The sequence below is a fragment of the Ipomoea nil genome, unplaced genomic scaffold (assembly GCF_001879475.1).
Source record: "Ipomoea nil cultivar Tokyo-kokei standard unplaced genomic scaffold, Asagao_1.1 scaffold2926, whole genome shotgun sequence".
In the NCBI taxonomy this organism is placed as follows: Eukaryota; Viridiplantae; Streptophyta; class Magnoliopsida; order Solanales; family Convolvulaceae; genus Ipomoea; species Ipomoea nil.
In genome coordinates, this window is record NW_017619354.1 from 3,913,988 (window position 1) to 3,931,868 (window position 17,881).

The window sequence follows — 17,881 nt, forward strand, 5'->3', positions numbered from 1 at the left end:
TTATCTTATCCGATTATAGTTTTTTAATGCGATTTATTCCGTGCTATAGAACATGATTTTCGTATTAAAATATCACAAGTTTTAATCTTTACTCATTATCTCAATCAAGTAAATAAAACATGATTCTCATTTAAAAAGTCAAAATTATAATTTTTATCAATACTTTCTAAATAAATGAATAAAATATAATTTTAATATTAAAATATCATAAATAAATTTAATTTTATCAACATTCTCTAATCCATCCAGGTATTAATACTTTTATGTGACGTTAGTTATATAGAATAGCAGAGGAAAAATCTTGTTTCATAGCTCAGAGGTGAAGTGTATAGTTGCTGAGAAAGATTGACATCAGAGAAGGAAGCATAGAATAAAAGAGGTTCTTAGAAGGTCGTTTGTTTGTGCGAAAGGTTTTCTTCTTAATATGGGATCCCTCACTCTCTTCTCTTTCTCTCTCTAAAAAGGGAAGAGCATTGGTTTAGAGAGGGAGAGAGAGAGTGAGACACCGGTCCCATCAGATCGAAATCTCTAATTCTTTTCTTCAGTTTTTTTTTTTTTTTTTCTTTTCTCCATGAGGATCTGAGCTCTTCAATGGTGTTACCAAACAACCCACTTTCTCCTTTCCTTGTTTTTATTCCCTAATTATTAAAAATTTTCTGCTTTTGCTCTTTTACTTTTATTTATTTTTATGTAATCCGTATATTTTTGTTTTTCTATTTTGCCTTTTCTTCTCTGTTCGTTTTTTGTCCTGCCTAGTGCCCGTATGGGGCTCTGAATTCTCCATTCTCTATTCAATGTTTTAATCCATTGGAGGAGGGTCATGAGCAGAGATGGTTTCAAGATGTGAGTTTAAGGTAAACTTATATATTTGTGGGTCATTTTCTTAATCTGTAGATTTATTTAATTTGACTATTACATACTGAACAGGGAATTCTTGTTTATATAATTGGCATCAATTGATAATTCTGTGGTTCTTTAAGTTATTATATTCAGAACTGTTTATTTATTTTTGTATTTTTTCTAATTAATGCTTTGCTTAATCTTGGTAGTTTGAGATTATTTTATCATATAAATTTTGAGGAGGTAAACTGGTGGTCCATTTCCTGTATTTATATACTGTAGTTTACTTACTGGTAATGTATATCTGCAGATGTGACCAATTCTTGGATTTGCTAAGTGGTGTTTACTACTTGGGATCTTTTAAGCCTTTATTTAATGGACTTATCCCTGAAGAGGAAGTGTTTTTTCTTTTAATAGAATTTCCTTCCTCATAAAGGATTTTATCATTTTAACTGTAGTAAGCAACCTGTGTAATGGTGCTTCTAACTATGAATAACGCTATTTGGTTGTTTATTTTATTGTTATTCTATGGTTTTGATTATTGCTGGTTACACTGATTATATTACCTATAAGAGCAAGTGGTTTTGGTCAAATTAAGGTGCTTATTTCCAATAAAGGAGCCTCTTCGAAGCTCTCAATTGGATTTAACATTTGGACTTTATCCCAGTTATCTTGGTAGTTTGATTTTTCATGCCCACCTTCCTATGAAATGTCTAGCAATGGAAAATGCCGCCAAATCTATACTACATTTTCAAACCATTGAAGGTGACCTGCATTTATTTTTATAGGGAGAACCTTGGATTTAAGTATTAATGAGTCCTTACTTCTTCGTGAGAAACAACAGAGATTTATTTTTGCTGCAACGGTTATCTGCAGATTGCTGCCTTATCTACCTTAGGTGATTATAACTATTTGATGGTACTTATCAACTGAGAGAATAAAAGCTAAAGTCTATTATTCTATTTGATGGTGTATGGATAAGTTTAATTCCTAATCAATGAAGAGTAGGACTATACTTATCTTTGAACTTGTTTAGTTGAAGTGGTAATAATTGTTGTTATGTGGTGATTAATGCTTTAACAAAGCAAGATAACTCCGAATTCCTGTGGATGTTTATGATTGTCTTAACCAAGGTCTGATGATAACTTGAGGATGATGTGTTGGTAACTTGGTATAGTAGGTCCTTGGATTCTTGTAAAGGAAAATGCATGAATTGATAACATAAATTATCAATTCATAGAGTGATTTCTGTGCTACAGATTGGCTTAGTGAAATTCGGAGTCTACATGAAGTGCTCTTCTTTTGAGGAAAATGTGCAAATAATTAGGTTCATACCATTAGGATTTACTTTGTTAGATGCGGGTTATACTTCATTCAATAAGATATTATTTTTGGGAGGGAGGTCGGGGGAGTAAACAGGGCATTCTTCTTTCTCATTTTGTTGAGCAAGGTCTTGGATCATATGTTTTTTCTTTATTCTTTTTTGATGTTGCTTCTGCATCTATGAAGTCCACTATTAGCCGGCAAGGGGTGTGTTTTGTTGCTTAATTCTGTTTTATTCTTTTTCTCACTTGTGTTTGATTTATCTTCGACTGTTTTTGGATTATTGTTCTTTCATCTCTACTTTCCTCTAACAAATAAGGGAGACTCAATATAAAAGTAAGTATATAGGAGCTTTTCATTTCCTATAATTCCAAGTTACCGTATTTTAATCTAACTATGGTACACATAATTGTTAAATAACCTACTTTTTTACTTTCTTATAATATAATATACCAATGTAGTTGTGTTCTTTATGTTCCTTTCTCCCAAAGTTGTGATAAAATTAACAACAGTAATGGTTTTCTGTGGTCGCTGCCAATAGATATTGATGTCATACAAGAATTATCCTAGGAATGCCTTGTCTTCTCTTTGCTTATTATTTTCAAGTAATCAAACTAACTAGTCTTCATTACAGATCAGTCGAGATTAAAAAAAAAAAAAAGTACGGAGTACTTCATTTTGGTTTTGATTCATGCAGGAGTATGGGAATCCAAGTGCAGAATAAGGACCACTTTCCAGTTTATCACCACATGAGAGACCTCAACGGGAATGCTAGCAGCAATAATTGGCCATTTTATTACAGCGATAGAACCTTAATAAATGGGCAATATTGTAATGGTTTCATGCCAAGGACCATAACAGATGCAAATTCTGATTATGAGAAGGATTCAGTAAAGCAGAAAATGATTGAACATGAGGCTGTTTTCAAGAATCAAGTATATTTCCAGTTGTTTCCTCTGTTTATTTATTTATTTTAATAACTGTTATTATTTGATCTAGCTTTTGGTTGTCATGCTGGTATCTGTCTCATTATTATCTAATGAGCGCTTCCTTTTTAGAAGTCTTTTTCCTTGTGTCTAAGGACTTTTGCTGGATAAACTTAATTATTCGAGATTCTGCTCCCAGGTTTCAGAACTCCATAGACTTTACAGAATCCAAAGGGACATGATGGAAGATGCTAAAAGAAGGGAACTTAATAAACATTGGATGCCAATGGAGCCATCATCTTCATCTAGCATCCTAGGTTCACAAATGCCATCAGAATATGCTTGGAAATGGCAAAACACTTGCTTTCCTTTCGTAAATTCCGGATATGCTAGGCCAGCTGCGTCTAGCACTGACATTGTTAACTCTCCCCTAAGCTGTACAAAGGGAAATGACATACAGTCTGGTCGAATTCCATTGCAAAACGGGTGTTCATCAAAACACGGTGAAGTGTTGGATTCTAGACCATCAAAGGTGTGTAAAAAGTTGTTTGATCTTGAGCTCCCAGCATACAAGTACGTTGATACTGAAGAGGGAGAACACTTGCATGATTCCAAAGAATCTTTTCATCCTGGAAACTCTAAGAATACTCATGAGAGTAGTGTGAAGTTGTTTCTTGATGGCCATGGAGCAACTGATTGCCGAAAAGATGCTTTAACATCCAATTTATGTCTAAGAAGTGGAAATAAGTTGGCTGATCTCAATGAACCTGCCCAGCTTGATGAAGCAACCACTCAATCACCTGTTAGTTTTTTTAGCCATGACACTAATCACACAGAGGCTAAAAGCTCAAGTTTTATTGGTAAATCAAATCCGTTATTGGCTTCATCAAGAGAAGGGATCCAGAACTGTCATTATGGTAACGGATTTTTAAGTAATCTATCTGCAGAGAGCCAGGGAAAACAGAGAGGATTGCTCCCATACACATATGAAGCAGGTAATACCTTTTATTACGATGCCTTTCTCTGATCAAATGGGGAACTTTATGAAATATGTACACAACAAAGCAGTCAAAAATAAATTTTCATCTCTTCACATAGAATAGTACTATGCTAAAACTATAGCTTCTTTTTCGGGTCCTTGGTATTAGTGTATTACAGTATGTATGGGGTCTTTGTTCATTTTGCAGGTCACGTTAAGAAAAACCAAAGTCAAGCACTGGAGGGTCTTGAAAAAAATAAGTCATACATGCATTGCCATCCAGCTGAAGGTATACAAGGCAGAGCTCAGCAACATCCTGGAATTCATCCAACTCATGGTATTAGGGGTGACATGTGGAGAGGGAAGACAGGTTGTGGTTTACCAACCTTTGAGAAAAATCATGACAACTCCAATAACAGTTGTGTGGAACCACTTGCTAATTCATGCTCACATTCTGTATCAGCTTGGGGAAAGTCAACGAGTAGTGTCACTCAGAAAGTGGCATCATCATTTCATAAAAACCCTTGTCTGAACTCATCAACATCCTTGGAAATGCGGCTTTCTGAAAACACCCACACATCCATTGGGGACAACATCAATGGCAGTTCTAGGGAGGTGAATCCAGGTTTGAGCAGTGATGTTCTGCTCAGGAATGGGTTCGCCCATGGATCTTCTAGGTTGAGGGATCAATCTACTTGCTTACCTTCAAATTTTTTAAACAATATGAAGAATAGTAGGGGTGATTATATGTCATCTGCACGCTCTACTAACCATTGGCATGATGAGAAGCTTCTTGTAAGCTCCAATTTTATGGATTCAAAGTCCACAAAAGGTTTTGATTTGAATGAGGCCATCGGTAAGGAAGATGAAGAGTTGGTTGACAATAAAGATAAGCTTGGAGAGAGTGCATCAATATTGTGTTGGCTTAAAGATAAGCCGGTTTGTAAAAACACGGGTAGGATACCAAACTCTGATTTTGGCTTCATTCAATCCTCTCCGAATCCACCTTTTTGCCAGAGTAACAATTCAAAGCATGCCAATGAGGCCTCCTGTCAGAGTGAGAGAACTATGGAGGCCAAGGAAGTGGGAGAGACTCCACGTGCTAAAAAAATTCTAGGGGTTCCGATTCTTGAAATTCCTTTTGCTTCCAAACATGAGTCATCTTCGCGTATTTCTACTTCAGCAACCATTTGTTCCTCAGCTGAAGGAGAGCTCCTCCGAAATGAAAAGAAGGGCATGATTGATATCAATGTGGCTTGTGACCTTTCAATTGATGATGAGTCTGACGAAATGGCAGTCCCAGAACCACTTTTTGCAGGGAAAGGGTTGGATTCAGAACCTGCTGGCATGCGAAATCATTTTGATTTAAACTCATGTATTACCGAGGAAGATGATGCATTAGGACCATCGGTCGCAAGCGATAATGTAAAGACAAGGGTCATATTGGACATAGATTTGGAAGCTCCTGTTGTTTTGGACTCGGAGGAAGATAATCCGCCCATACAAGAAAATAACCAACACGAGACATCTTTGCAATTGCCTGAGCACAAAACTGAGAAGGCAGACGATGAAGTAACCTGGACTGCAGCTGAAACAATAGTTGCCATGTCATCTGGTCAGTGCATTCCGACAGAGAATCCATCTGAAGATCCTTTTGCAGAAACACTTTCGTGGTTCGTTGATGTAGTCTCTTCTCTTGCCGATGAACTCAAGCTGAATTCAGGCAAAGAAATTAGAGGCAAGGGTGGTGTGCTTAATGAGCAGCATTTTTCCTACGAGGGAATAGATTATTTTGAGGCGATGACATTGCAACTAACAGAGACTAAGGAGGAAGAATACATGCCCAAGCCTTTTATTCCTGAAGATCTAAACATGGAAGATGCAGGTGAGCATTTGGCACCAACTCGAACCCGAAGGGGCCAGGCAAGGAGGGGAAGGCAACGGAGGGACTTTCAAAGGGACATCCTACCTAGTTTGACTTCCTTGTCGAGGCACGAAGTGTCTGAAGACTTCCAGACATTCGGAAGGCTGATGAGTCCTCAGACGTGTGGATTCACCAGAAGAAATGGGACCAGAAGTCTGAGTGCTAGGGGAAGACGACGAATTATGGTTGTTGAAACTGAACCACCTGCTGTTGTTTCAAACCCCGTTACCACTTCCCTGTTGCAGCAACTTAATAAAGGAGGCCTGGAGGATAAAAGCCTAACGGGATGGGGAAAGAGAACCAGACGGCCTCGAAGGCAAAGATGCCCTCCTGCAGCTAATCCTCCCATCGCCACGGTGACCTAAACCGTGGGAAGGAGGTAGTTTATAATCAATCCATCATATTTTATAGAGAGGAAGAAAGACAGTCTAGGAAGTGTTGGTTTTATGAGTTTGTGAGAGTGAGGTTCTTAGCTATGGGGGTCATTCTTGTATATGTCCTTTGTAGCCCTCCTCCCCCATGGCTGTTATTATGTTTATTTTGGCTGGTTTTACTAACTTGTTTTATTCAGGAATAATTCTGCGTGTTGTCTTTTGGATTTATACATCATTGCTTCAAATCCAAATACTTCAGACAGGCAGTCTCCTACAGACATTAGCTTCTGTCATCTCTACTAGATTTCTTTGATTTTGATTTATGATGCCAAAGCCCCCTATTGAAACCACCAACTCACATGTTATGTACAATTCAATTTCATGCAACTAAACAAAAACTAACACAATGAAACCCTATTGAAAATTGATACTTTGAGCAAGTAACCAAGTATTATTGGATCACATGTCACGGAGAAGACTGGGATAGGATATCAGTTAATTGTGAATGTTTGCATTAATATTTTAGTTTAGCTCGTATGTTGTATCCTTACTAGCTTACAACTTTTAGCGAGAAAAAAACTATTACAAAGGCTGAACTAAAATGCCACTTAATTGTCAGCACCTACATTAAAACTTTGAACAAGTTTATATCTTTATCAAAATTTTCATCATGTTTTTCAAATTTAATTCAAATATTACATTTATTTTTTAAATTTATATTTTAATATTTATGTGATACTTTTTTTTTTTGGTAGTTGATTATTAAATGAAAATTTTTAATTTAATGGAGCTGAATAATTTATGAGTAACTATTTTATTGTCACAGATTTTTTATTTTGTATTTTGAGATAGAGACGCGAAGATAGGCGCGTGAAGTGGAAACTGAAATGACAGATTGAGTGGAGGATTTAAGGAAGTTAGAAAGCTGACGTGCTTCTGTTCCTTTTTCAGCTCTCAGATTCTTTTTGCTCTTTTCATTTTAATTGTTTTTTTTTTTTTTTAAATCTGCAAAATAATTGTCTCTTTCCAGATACCGCCTCAACCCCTTTTCTGTTTTGACCAGAATCTTGTCCCCACAATTCTATGACACGTCGCCTCTCGCTCCATACAAATGGCTACAGATGAATTAACTTTATTTTCTCTTTTTTATTTTATTAATAAAATTATTTAATTCATATATGTTGTTTAGCCAGGGTTAGTATTGTAAAAATTGTGCCTAAACGTCGGCCGGTTAGGCCGCCTAGACCTTCTAGATTGTCTAATCGGCCAATTAGCTATTGTTTCATTCTTTTAATGATTATTTCACTCAAAACGATATCATTTTAAATAAAAATAATCATAAATGATTCAAACTCTAGATAATTTTTAAGTTAATATTTAATATTTAGTTTTTTTTTTTGAAAAATTTAATATTTTAGTATTAATTATTAAAGTATTAAATCGTTTATAATTATCAAATTTTAAAAAAATAAGAACAATTAGAATAATTTTTTTAACAAATACACGGGCGCTTAGTAATTGCACATATTTTTGTAAATTACAAAATTTTATGCTCTTCCGTTTATTATTAATGTTATAACAGTAATAACATTAATAAATCATGTCTCGAATCGAGCAGGACTAAACTCAGCAAACTTGATCAACGCCCCAACAAAAAAAAAAAAGATAAAAAGAAATATCAATCTTATTATCAAGAGTGCAAGAAAATAAAATAATAAAAAAGCAAGAAGATAAAAACAATAAACTTGATGATAATCTAAGAAATAGATGTTAATTCATGCACGTTGTTTAACTAGATTAGAGATTAGAGATTAGAGATAAATAATTACATTTAAATTCTTATCCCAATAGAAATTAAATGAGAAGGAGCTTTTTAAGGGACATGGGATTTATTCCTCAACATGAATGGAGAGTCATTGAGACGTACTATATATCCTTCCTATCTTGTTCTGTCTCAAAAATATATATATAATTATAATAATAAAAATAAAAATTTTAAATTTGAATCGCATTGTCATAATTTCAATAAAATTCAAAGAAACAATTTAATTTGGAGAGAGATAGATGCCCCCAAACTCAAGGTATGGATGAAGAATTATGATAGAGGATGGAGAATATTATTCTCATCTCAATATTATCTCTGAGCATCCATACCCGAGGTTAATAAGGGGTTAATGTCAGATGAATAAACTTGGATGGGAATATTAAAAGATGTGTGGTGGGGTTATTTGAGGGGAGAATCCTCCTGCAAATGTAAACATAATGTCAGAAGAAAAAGAAAAAAAAAATAATAAGCAACAGAGGCTGTGCGTGGCAACACGGGCGCATGCAGTGCACGCGCCCGTGTACGCGTCAGGACAGAGCGCCTGACGCTTCTGTTTTTTATTTTATTTTTTGTTGCAATTTCAATTTTCTCTTCTTTTTTTTTTCTCTCCCCTCCCACTTTCTCTTTCTTAATCACTCTTACATTATCCCTCATTCTCCCCAACTGATGCGGAATAATAGGAAAAGAGTAATCATACATACCCTTCCTATATTTATCTTAGATTCCCCTCCCGATATGACATTAGCTAATTATTGGAGTTTCCAATACGTGATTATTAACTGAATATTTTTTTTAATTAGTGGCAAGAGTCAATCGATTATTAATTGAATTCCTTTTTTAATTAGTGGTAGGAGCCAGTCAATTCATCTGTACTCAATGAATAAAATGGAGAACTAACATAATTACAACAATTAAAAGTGTAACAACTTTTAACCCCTTTTTTAATATTTAAAATAAAAAATCTTTTTGTCTTAGATAATATAATTAATTTTTTTTTTTTTTATCACAACTTAACTTCATGTTTAACTCAATGAATAAAATGGAGAACTAACATAATTACAACAATTAAAAGTATAACAACTTTTAACCCCCCCTTTTTTTTTTAATATTTAAAATAAAAAATCTTTTTGTCTTAGATAATACAATTTAATTTATTTTTATCACAACTTAACTTCATGTTTAAAAATTTTAAATAAAAAAAATCACAATCGCAACCGTCATTCTCAAAAACTTTTATCACAAACTTAACTTCATGTTTATAAGTTATATAACTCATAACCCACTTTTACAACAACTTAACTTCATAGTTATAAGTTATAACCCATAACCCATCATTCAGTTGTAACTATTCTTAAAAATATATTTTGTAAGTTTTAGATAATATCACAAAAACTATATTCTATTTTTAAACCAATGAGTGAATATTAAAAGTTAATTTAGAAAGAAACAAAAAACCCCCCACATTTTTAGTAAGCATTTTAATGATTTTCAAAAAATGAAAGTGAAGATAACGGCAATGGCGAGACACCATCTTAAAGGGAAAAAGTTAGAAAACAAGAGAATTCACTCTTATTGCTCCTCAAAGCTCAAACAATATAATTACACAGAAGAGACCAAAAACAACCTCTTGCACCTCCAATAGTACAATGAGAATGGAAGCCAAAAAGACCAAAAAAAACACAAGCTTTGGCAACTTCTTCCGGCATCTTCAACCGATGAATACATTATGTTCTTTGAGGAAAAAACAAACACTACACTCTCTGATAAACATATTTTGTTCTGGGATCCACAATAAGGCCCTTCTCTCCATTCGCTTCTATATCATGCCTGCAATTACAATGTCATGAAATAGTTCGTTTAAGAGTTATCCATCAAAGGGAGGAAAGAGTACATGCGTAAGACAGATCTCCATCCAAAGGGTGGGGGTTCATAAGACAGATCTCCATCCAAAGGGTGGGGGTTCATAAACTCAGTAGTACGTGTTGCATAGTTTAGGTGAAAATTATATTGGACCTAAGATTTTACTTGAGATGCAAAAACACATTGTTGATTGATTATGGACGGGTATGAAAACTTACTGAAATACAAAATCTGGAATTGTAAGCTGTTCACGTGGAACATGTCGAAATAGCTGAAGAAGATGATCAACATATACAACCTTTTTCCACACCTGATAATCAATAACACGAGGCATTTAAAAGTTCAGATAAACAGAAAAATTTGAGATACTAAGATAGAAAAGCAGGATTTTCTTTCATTTTGTATAGCTTTTTGTCGATTTATTTATTTATATTTTTCATAACTAATTCAGCTTGGCTAGAGCTTCTAGTACCTCTTTATCCACAAAGAGTTGCAATGCACCAACGGAAGCCTTTAGACCTATAGTTGGGTGAAGGACATATATTGCCTGCATAGAAAAAATGTAGATTCAGGTTTAACAGCAGAAAATTGCTAAAACCTACTCTAGTATTTGAAAGGCAGAAATGAGATTGTTACACGAAGGTTATGCCTATGTCTCCGGCCCAGTATTTGTTGTAATCTCTTCATCCATCCTAGATCCGGTTGCCTTTTTAATTCCATAAGTCCATATTAGATACCATGGATAACCAAAAAAAAAGAAAAGGAAACCCAAACAACTTGTAATGGGAGAATTTTAGTTATTCAGGCAAAATACTACTACATATGTAGAAGAGGGTTGGCCCAAAAGGAAGTTAACATGTATATTCATCAATGGTTTAAGGTTTGTACTGGTCACACAAGTGGAGAAGACCATGAAACTATACCAAAGAAGAAAATTTTTATTCATTACAGCTGATAAAAAGGGGACAAGAGTGTACTCACGGTTGTAAAGATGCTGCAGAATGGAAATAAACAATAGTATAAGGCTTCAGTGTCAATGACTCAAACTCCTAAAATTGAAAAGTGAAAAGCAGTCATGAACAGTGAAATGCAGGAATAACCAAATCACTTGATGTTGATATAGAATTATAGATGATAGGACCTTGTACATTGTGCAAGGTAGACAATCATTGGTGATCATAATAATCTAAGCACTAAGCCCATACCTTTACAACATAGAGAATAAATCTCTCTAGATCAAGACACTTTAGCAGAAAATGTGCCCCCACAATCACCATTACAGGGCGACCCTCACTGTCAACCCCACCTCGATAACTGAAACACAAGGAAAGAGGAAGAGAAGTTGGGAAGCATATATGAAAATCATGCCAACTAAGTGGATCTTTAAGAATGTAAATAGTTTTTGGTTTCTTAACAACAGTTGTTTTACCCTCCTTGAAGGAAGAGCAAGAAAGGGTGTGTGGGGTTGTATCTAATAAAATAATTAATAGTTGCTTACACAATCTTCGTTTCAGCAATATCAGAAAGATTCAAAGAATTTGCTTTAGCAAGGTATCTAGAATGAAGAGAATATTCTTCAGCAGCTGACAAAACAGGGCCTCCAATATCACCATATCCAAGCATTCTAAAGAAGTTCCAACTATTTTGCTCTTGAGCGGTTTTTTCCCACAATTCTTCTTTCCGTTGATCTGGGTCCTTCATGAGGGACATAAAAGCAGGATCCAAATATGATACCAAATAGGATGAACTCCTGTTAATAGATTGTTTTAATAACGTCATTGCCTCATTGGAGATTTAAAATCAGGACACAGATTTGATTTAGTTGACAAGCAAAATACAGGGAGACTTTGAAGTCCTGTTTTGCTGGCACACTAACTAAAAAAACTTTACAGCTCTACATGACAAATGATAAACTTCCACCAAGAAAAGCTTCATTTCCACGATTATGTTCCACATATGTAGTAAAAGGAACTCTGATGCTACAATGGCTTTCAATTTTGACTGTAGTTAACTTCTGAAATTTGTTTTACATAATTAATTTTGTTATACAATACTAAGACTATAAGTAGTAGAGTAAAACTACTCAACTACAATTCTAGGAGTATCCATGTACCACAAAATAGGGTTGATAAATTAAACTAAATTGGAACAAATTAATCATGGCTATCCAAGATAAAATATGCTCTTATTTGCTAAAGGATCATACCACTGTTTATGATTCTAATCTTTCCACTGCTAAACATTTAGAAAAAATGCAAAATTCTTTAAAAAAAAAAAAATAGAAAAAATTAATCCAGATCAGGGCATAATAAATGATCTCGTGTGCATGTAGAAAATAAATTTCTTATACAGGGCTGATGTTGGTGGTCGTTTTTTTAGAAAATTATCTTCACATACAAACTTTTGATTATACGGGGTTATTCCGACTGACCTTTTTATCAATCCAACATCACTGGAAGGAAGATCAAGAGTGGTCTGTGGTTCTCTTGCACTAGATTTTTTTGTCTTGGGCAAAGGCTTTATTCTGATCTTACGTTCATCTATAACTGTCTCTCCATTTTCATCCCCAACATCTGTAGGTAGTTTTGCAATAGCTATTTCCTCTTCCTGTTTATCTCGAGGGAAGTAAAGAGGAAGCAATCTGCGAATATATGATGGGCTTTCTATTAATTTAATGCTTTGTAAGCAATCACACATGAAATTAATACATCTAATGTTAAATGCTATCTACTCATTAAATAATAAGTTTATGTCTAAAATAAAGTATTGCATCCGGGTTTTGAAGTATGAATGAAAAAAACAAGCATTCCATAAATTTAATATTCTATTAGTAAACATACCTTTTATATATCTCAGTATCAGAAGATGACGTTGTACAAAGCACAACTGCCTTTATTTTATCCTTCTGCTTTTCAAGAAACCTCCGTAAAGTTCCTAATCCAATAAGTTAAAAATGAGGTCAGCATAAATATTCCTTTTCAGACAGGAGAAAAAGATGTTAACCAACAAAAACAATTCCTACACACATAACAAACACACAAAAGTTGGCAACGATATTATTTTTGAAACAGTGATATCTTACTTATTGCAACATGAGCAGCTGGCTCTCGTGGATAATTCTTGTTTTCCGTATAAATACAACCAGTAGCAATGCTGCAGCCAAATATCATGAAGTGTTAAGAGGAATGCCAAACAAATAAAAACTCTAGATAGCATAACAAAAGATTTAGCCATGAGTATATGGGGCAGATGCCAATTAAGCAACCTCTGACGTCCATTTTCGATTAGAAGCTCAAGGCAGGAGCGATAGCAAAGACTAAGAGCATTTTCTGCAGCAGTATGATATTTGACAGAATATTTGGGACCCACAGTGTGTATAACCCTCCTGCAACATACAAGAAATAACTTGATTACTAGATTAAAATAGAGATGCATTTCTTTTGTGATGTGTGAAAGCAGGGTGCACCCTTGCAAGCATGCATACAGATTTTAGTGTTGTTGCATTATCAAATACTCTTGATAACATCAAAATGTCTTTTTCTGCAATGATGCACACCACACAACAGATCTAATCCCTTAGATTTCAATGGAAAAGTCATTTGAATCAACAATAGAAGCATTCTTTGAAACCCCATGGTGGCTGAAATGTTGTGCTTCTTGACAATAGGTATTATCTACAACTTAAGAAAATAGAAACATTTAAAAATTCATTTTTTATGTATGTGTAATTATGGAGTAAACAAAAAGGGCTTTTGGCAGTTAGGAAACCAAAAAAAAAAAAAAAAAAAAAAAAACATATACCAACCTAGCAGGAAGGTCATATGCTTTAGTAACTTTTGCCATTCCTGTTCTGCAGCCACCCTATGAAGGAAATTAAAAATTAATTGTGTCAGCATTGGAGATAACTATTTCTTATACATATTGGTAACAGCTGGCAAAATATTGTAACAATATCATTATCTATTATCATCTATTAAGAATACCAAAGGCATTTACAACTATCTCAGTGCAGATTTAAATTCCCCCCTTTTTTTTATGTAGACAGATAAATAAGAAAGCATACATTTTACAGCTTACCAATTTTGCACATTCTTCTGCAAGACTAGGTCCCGCTGCAGCATGCAAACCATGGCTGCTGTGAGATTCATCCATGTTCTGTTAACCTCATAGCAAAATACAAACTTCAGATTAAATTAAATTCGTAGCCATGATGATCTCCAAAGTTCTAAGCTTGCAACATTACAGACTGCAAAATTCACAGATTTTTTGGTAATGCCTATGAGGTATCCCTACACTACTTTGGGTACAGGACTAGTCCACACTTGCACCAAGTGGCTAATGCTGGCCCAAGGAAATCTGACAAGTAGGAAACAAACACAGGAACTTAGCAGGCCCTTACACCACTGAGCCATCCCTTTGGGTTGCAAAATTTGCAGATTGAGTAAAAAAGAAGAATGAAAAAAGTTGAAGTATTTTAAAATCAGTGGTCAAAAGACTTAAACTTCATTTTTCCTACTCCACTAAACCCATTCTCTGTGTAAAATTTACTCTACTGCTTCACAATATAAATATACAGATCAAGAAAATGATGTTCACATATGCATATATCAATTGTATACATTCCATCCCAGACTGGAAAAGTCACACTGGATGTAAATAATAAATTGTGAAAGGTCGATAGGTATTTAAAAGTTGGTTAATACCTCATTGGTTGAGTTAACTACAGCATCCACCTCAAGATTCCAAGGGTCCCCTTGCCACAAATATATCTTTGAGTTTATCTCATGATTCACAGGAAACTTGGAAACCATACTATTAGCATTATTTTCCAACCCGGAAGTAGATGCTAAAGGATCTGGATTAAATGAAATAGGAAGAGAAGAAGGATCTTCATTCTCATACGAGTACCGATACTCAATACTACTCCAACAAGGAATTTGATCAAGTGTGACCACAGAATCTTCGTTCTCAGTACCTACCCCGCCTCTGTTAGAGGTTGCTGCACCAGGCCGATACATTTTTCACAATTCCTAATTCAATATTGACCTCTGATCCTCTCTTCCCAAAAAAAAAAAAAAAGTTGATAATAACAATAATAATAACTCTTACAATTCTTTCTTCTTTTTTTTTTGAAAACCTTTCTCTTTTGGTATAGTAAAACTCAAAGATGTATTGGAAACGAAACTCAAGTACTCCACTCAAATTTTTAGCCAATTAAACTTCCCCACATCCCCTGAAAAAAAAAATTAATTAATTAATAACCGAAAGGCTTCGTCGCTTCATGCCACGACTGCGCAATTCAACAACAGAGGGTGATCATAAGATTTTGGCAATAAAAAATCTAGCATTTTTCTTAAAAGTAGGATAAAAATACAATATCTTTGTGCAGGAATAGTAAGGAATCCCAGGAAATGTAGGCGAATCAAGCTCAAATTTCCAATTTTATCAAGAAATTCGCAACCAAGGAATGAACACCAGATATCTATAACATGTATATCAATTTCACATTCGTAGAATTACGAAGGAAGAAACACATACACATGCCTAATAAAATGAATGATAAAAAGAGTGATTAGAAATATGCATAACGAATTTGGAATCAGAGATTCTGTCAAAACTCAAAAAGATAAACACACAATCGCTGCGCGTAGAAGAGATGTTATACGCATGCAAACGCGAATACGTCTACGTACCTGAAAGTAGATTCGGCAGAGGAAGGGAGAAGAAAATTGAGCCGAGGAGAAGACGAAAGATGGAATTGGTTAGCTCTCCATGAATATGATCAAAACTTCTCTCGGAAATTAAATGGGAGGGTACTGGGGAATACTATAATTTTTCGAAAATTCTGTGGACGTAGACACGTAGTCATACTACTACAACACCTTTGTAACGGTGCAATTTTATTAAATATTTCCCTTAACTTTTTGTTTTATTTCGTCTCTCTTTGATTTGCCGTAACCACTATTTAAAATCTAACACGTTCCCCAGCATACCTGTCCGGACCGAAAGATAGTGAATTATGTGTGAGCGGGCCAGAGTCGGAGGAAACTCTGGTGGAGGCCCAGACCATCCTCCGCGAGCATACCTATTGATTCGGACTGCTGCAGAGATTGAGGTAGGTAGGTAGGTATGTAGTGTGAGCAGTGAGAGGACTAGTGATCTTATATAACCATTCAGTCACTTTCTAAAATTTAGCAACTTTTATTAATTGATCCATGAATCTTGCTCGGTTCTTCGGACTAAATGTAGTAAGTTACGTGATTCGACATACATTTTTTGGATTCCATTAATAATAAAATGTATCTTTTGAGCCAAATTCTAACTTGGTTTTGAAAGATGTATTTTGTTTCTTTTAGTATGTCCAACTATGGTGGGGAAATATATCTTCATTATTTAGTTGGACTTTAATTGGAACCAAAAATTGATTATTTAGTATGTCCAACTAATGGTGGAGAATTATGTCTTCATTTGTTAGTTGGTCAATAAATCAATTACGAGTATGTATATTATTAAATTCACTTTATTAATGTCGCTGAAGAATATCTTAATCAGTGGGAGTGATCATTTAGAAAAAGATCATTAAGTTACTCCACTAAAGTTTATGGATTTAAATGGCTTACCAATCATAATGGTAGAGGACTAGTGACCTTATATAACCATTGGCAGGTCATTCTTCTAAAGTTTCACCTCTATGACCAGTTGAGCTACCCATGCGGGCAATACTGAATATTATCATAACTTATCCTAATGTTATAATAATAGTAACAGATAAAACGTTACATTCTCCCACTTGGTGCCAGCACTACCACTCAATAACAGAAAAACACCAACCATAATGATATGTTCTCATTAGCACGAGTAGTATCCATTATTATCAAATGCAAACTGCCATTGAGCACTTAATTAGGAAACAAAACCCAACGAAATAAACCCTATGTTTATTCCAAGTCCCTGAAGTATATTTTCTCATCAATATAAAGCAAATGAAGGTGTACACACTTAATTGAGAAAATGTCTGAATGCCAAAGAATTTTATTAAAACTGAATGTATATATACAAATTACAAATTGGGCGAAAGTCCCATTTTCTGAACCAGATCCTTGAATTTAAATGGCGGCATGCCTTTAGTCTAGGGATCTGCTAACATCAACTCAGTACTAATGTGTTCAATGAATACAACTTTATTTTTGACATGCTCCCTAATTGCTAAGAACTTGATGTCAATGTGCTTAGTTGGACTCCCACTTTTGTGGTCTTAGCTAGGAAGACTGTAGCTGAGTTGTCACAGTAGACTTTCAATGGCTTAGATATAGAATCCATAATTCTAAGCCTAGAGATAAATTCTTTAGCCAAACACCCTGTGAAATAGCCTCGAAGTAGCTATTAAGGACTGTTTAACACTTCTCCATGAGATAGCCCTACTGGTCATAATAAAGACGCACTCAGAAGTTGATTTTCGAGAATCAACACAGCCAGCGAAGTCCGCGTCTGAATAACCGACAAGATCTAAATTGCCCGTCTGCTTAAACCCAAGCTTGTAACTTTTGGTTCCTTTGAGATACCTTAGAACCTTTTTTACAGCTCTCCAATTGTCTAACCCCGGATTGTGCTGGTAACGCCCTAACATTCCAACCGCAAAAGCAATATCCGGCCTCGTACAGACTTGAATATATCCAAGACATCCAACTGTTGCAGCATAAGGGATTTTCTCCATGGATTCCTTCTCCAAATCATTTTTCGGACATTGGTCCAAACTGAATCTATCCCCCTTAGATATGGGAGCAGCGTTTGGTGAACAATTTTGCATATGAAATCTCTCTAAAACTTTGT

At 34.8% G+C, this 17,881-nt stretch overlaps 2 protein-coding genes across 5 annotated transcripts; one reads left to right on the top strand and one right to left on the bottom strand.

Annotated features, from left to right (window-relative positions):
- Positions 1-307: 307 nt before the first annotated feature.
- LOC109162048 lies at positions 308-6,642 on the top strand. Of its 2 annotated transcripts, XM_019310693.1 has the most exons (5): positions 308-854; positions 1,685-1,738; positions 2,861-3,098; positions 3,289-4,084; positions 4,277-6,642. In XM_019310693.1, the coding sequence occupies exons 3-5, from the start codon at positions 2,865-2,867 to the stop codon at positions 6,355-6,357; spliced, it is 3,111 nt and encodes a 1,036-aa protein (XP_019166238.1). In that variant the 5' UTR covers positions 308-854; positions 1,685-1,738; positions 2,861-2,864; the 3' UTR covers positions 6,358-6,642. The 2 variants fall into 2 exon arrangements, with proteins under 2 accessions (XP_019166238.1, XP_019166237.1); XM_019310692.1 differs by lacking the exon at positions 1,685-1,738 and having other exon boundaries at positions 309-854.
- A 3,057-nt stretch (positions 6,643-9,699) lies between these two features.
- On the bottom strand, positions 9,700-15,895 carry LOC109161616 (protein GDAP2 homolog). Of its 3 annotated transcripts, XM_019310095.1 has the most exons (15): positions 15,745-15,894; positions 14,755-15,284; positions 14,129-14,206; positions 13,857-13,912; positions 13,317-13,436; positions 13,134-13,204; positions 12,892-12,985; positions 12,483-12,692; positions 11,550-11,801; positions 11,257-11,365; positions 11,033-11,100; positions 10,688-10,757; positions 10,524-10,598; positions 10,270-10,361; positions 9,700-10,018 (listed from the first exon to the last, which is right to left on the bottom strand). In XM_019310095.1, the coding sequence occupies exons 2-15, from the start codon at positions 15,067-15,069 to the stop codon at positions 9,943-9,945; spliced, it is 1,686 nt and encodes a 561-aa protein (XP_019165640.1). In that variant the 5' UTR covers positions 15,070-15,284; positions 15,745-15,894; the 3' UTR covers positions 9,700-9,942. The 3 variants fall into 3 exon arrangements, with proteins under 3 accessions (XP_019165640.1, XP_019165641.1, XP_019165642.1); XM_019310096.1 differs by lacking the exon at positions 13,857-13,912 and having other exon boundaries at positions 14,129-14,214; positions 15,745-15,895; XM_019310097.1 differs by lacking the exon at positions 15,745-15,894 and having other exon boundaries at positions 14,129-14,214; positions 14,755-14,840.
- Between the last annotated feature and the right edge of the window lie 1,986 nt (positions 15,896-17,881).